Source organism: Oratosquilla oratoria, chromosome 24 (genome assembly GCF_046742065.1).
Source record: "Oratosquilla oratoria isolate Oo_2021 chromosome 24, ASM4674206v1, whole genome shotgun sequence".
Classification (NCBI taxonomy): domain Eukaryota; kingdom Metazoa; phylum Arthropoda; class Malacostraca; order Stomatopoda; family Squillidae; genus Oratosquilla; species Oratosquilla oratoria.
The window spans coordinates 14949004-14951503 of NC_134800.1; the positions used below are offsets into that span (position 1 = coordinate 14949004).

At 37.0% G+C, this 2500-nt stretch overlaps 1 protein-coding gene across 4 annotated transcripts in view; it reads left to right on the forward strand.

Annotated features, from left to right (window-relative positions):
- LOC143038460 (uncharacterized) overlaps positions 1-2500 on the forward strand; it is a 9314-nt gene that overhangs the window by 2836 nt on the left and 3978 nt on the right. For all 4 annotated transcript variants that reach the window (XM_076207678.1, XM_076207681.1, XM_076207679.1 and 1 more), the window contains one exon: positions 225-463. In XM_076207678.1, the coding sequence (XP_076063793.1) occupies positions 241-463 (223 nt within the window). In that variant the 5' untranslated portion in view covers positions 225-240. The remainder of the gene's footprint in view (positions 1-224; positions 464-2500) is intronic.

A 2500-nucleotide genomic window follows, 5' to 3' on the forward strand; every position in this document is an offset into this window, starting at 1 on the left:
GCATAAGTGCTTATTCATCTTTTTTTTCACCTGATATTTATATATCTAGTTATTAGATATATATGAATTTAGTGTGTATTTATTCAGTTCTCAACTTCTTCATTTATATATTGACATACTTGTTTATTTTTTCATTTACTAATATATCAATATTTAGTGTATTTATCTATTTACTTTGCCATCATATTATTTATATACTTCCCTGTTTTCCTTCGGTACTTTAGGGAAGAGCATTTCTTGATGATGGATCGCTACAGAACACCTGAGGAAAGGTATCCTTCCAGAGCACCCGAGCCTGACTACGACTACAATGAACCGAGGCGCACACGTGCTCAGTCTGTTGATGTCGAATTGAGGAGTCGCCGAGTACCTCGGTTTGAGGCTGCCTCTCCCAGTGAACGGGCGTATCTACTTGGGGCAGCCTCTGCAAAATTCATTACATTCGCCATTGTGATAGGGATGAGTACGTAACAGCGTTACTACGAAAAAGGGTTCATGCATCAAATTATATAAATGCTTAACTATGTACCTTTGGTATGCACAGTATACGGGACTCTTTGTGTGCTTAGGAAGTAGGCTTTTACATTTTTTTGTTTTTTTATAAAGACGATTTACTTTATTCAAAACATTCCTTTCTTTATTATTATCTACTTGGTTCTAGCATCATATCTATTACTTCATAAGGTGCGTGATGTACATGGCGTCGTCTATGCACAGACATTATGTCAATTTTACTCTACTGTGGATTTTACTGTAAGAAGAGTGAATTACAGGCAACATAGTTTTGAAAATATTGAAAGATTATTTTTACCTATGTATATAGATATAAGCACTGTAATTTTGTAGTTTTATGTATTTCCAGGCGATGAATGTAAGCTTTATTTTTACCTATTACGGTATGTATAACCAAATATTAGTTGGTAGATGCTGAATACAAAGTATCGATGTGGCAGCAATAACGTCACCATTATTTTTCTGGTGATCTTAATAATATATAAAAAATATTCTAGAATAAATATTCTAGATGAGAGTGATTAGAGATACGAATACCTCGTTTGAAATAAAAATAGCCTTCTCAATATTCAAAACTGAGTCTCTGGAAACTAACACATTAAAGCTCAATGTACTGGAACCCAACATACATATCTATTTATCTATAAGTATTTAACAAAATCAGGTATGAACATAGCTAAAATAACTAACAAGAGGATAGGTGATTTAATAAAGACTTCTGAAAAGAGAACCAATTCCGAAAACAGCGTCGTATACAAAATCCCGTGCAATAGTTGCTCAATGGCTTATTTTGGCGAATCGTCAAGAGGATTAGAAAAAAGAATTTATGAACATAAAAACGACATAAAAGCACATAGGACATCTAATTCTTTAGTAGTTCATGCGGAAAAATTCGATCATTTACCAAACTGGAGAGAAGCTGGAGTGCTACATAAAGGTTTTGATAAATTCACTAGAAGAATTGTTGAGTCAGCATATATTTCAACTAATAATTCATCGAATCATCGAGGAGGGTTTATCAATTTAGCTAAAGAAACTAGTATTTTAATTCTAAAGCACGCCAGAAAAACGACCTTTCCCAAGTGTCCGAAAAGATAATTAGATTTAGTACATAAACTTCAATTGCAGTTCTACATACACTCTCTGAAGAAGTTCTACGCGAACGAAACGTTAGAGTGTTTAGGGTTCCGAGCCTTCCCCTGTGTTTATGTTCTCCATCATCCAAATAATTATCTATATATCTATCTTTCTATTTACCTATTTACACACATACACACACACACACACACACACACACACACACACACACACACACACACACACACACACACACACACACACACACACAAACACACACACACACACACACACACACACACACACACACACACACACACACACACACACACACACACACACACACACACACACACACACACATACACACACAAACACACACACACTATAATATCACCATGTGACATTGTTTTGTAAGTTACTTTGGGCATGGCTTTACCAAAGTGAAAAACTGGCCAGTACGCGTTTTCACACTACTTAGTGCTTCATCACTGGCTAGAGTGTGGATTCTGGATTCCAAGAAAAGACCACCTCGCTTGCGCGGGATCGGGTTTTGTGGGAGGGGAAGAATGTCTGTTAGAAAATGAAAAGATAGTAGCGTATAAAAGAGGGCTATTGCCACCGGGCGAATTGCGAGCGATTAGGGGCTAGTATGTTGTCGTGGCTTTAGGAGAACTGGGCTAGGAACTTGGATGGTGGCGCCAACGCCGGGAGGAAGAGCATATTATATCACCAACGAAAGTTTGGAAAATGGTAGGAGACGTAGTAGGAGAGAAAGGGGGAAAAAAACGGAAAAATCTTTAGTGGGAGGTAAACTGAAATGAGAAGATGTAGTATAAGAGAAAGTGAGAAAGGAAGCGAATTTTAGTCGAAGAAAAAGGAAGTGTATATGTTTGTGCGTGGGATGCGG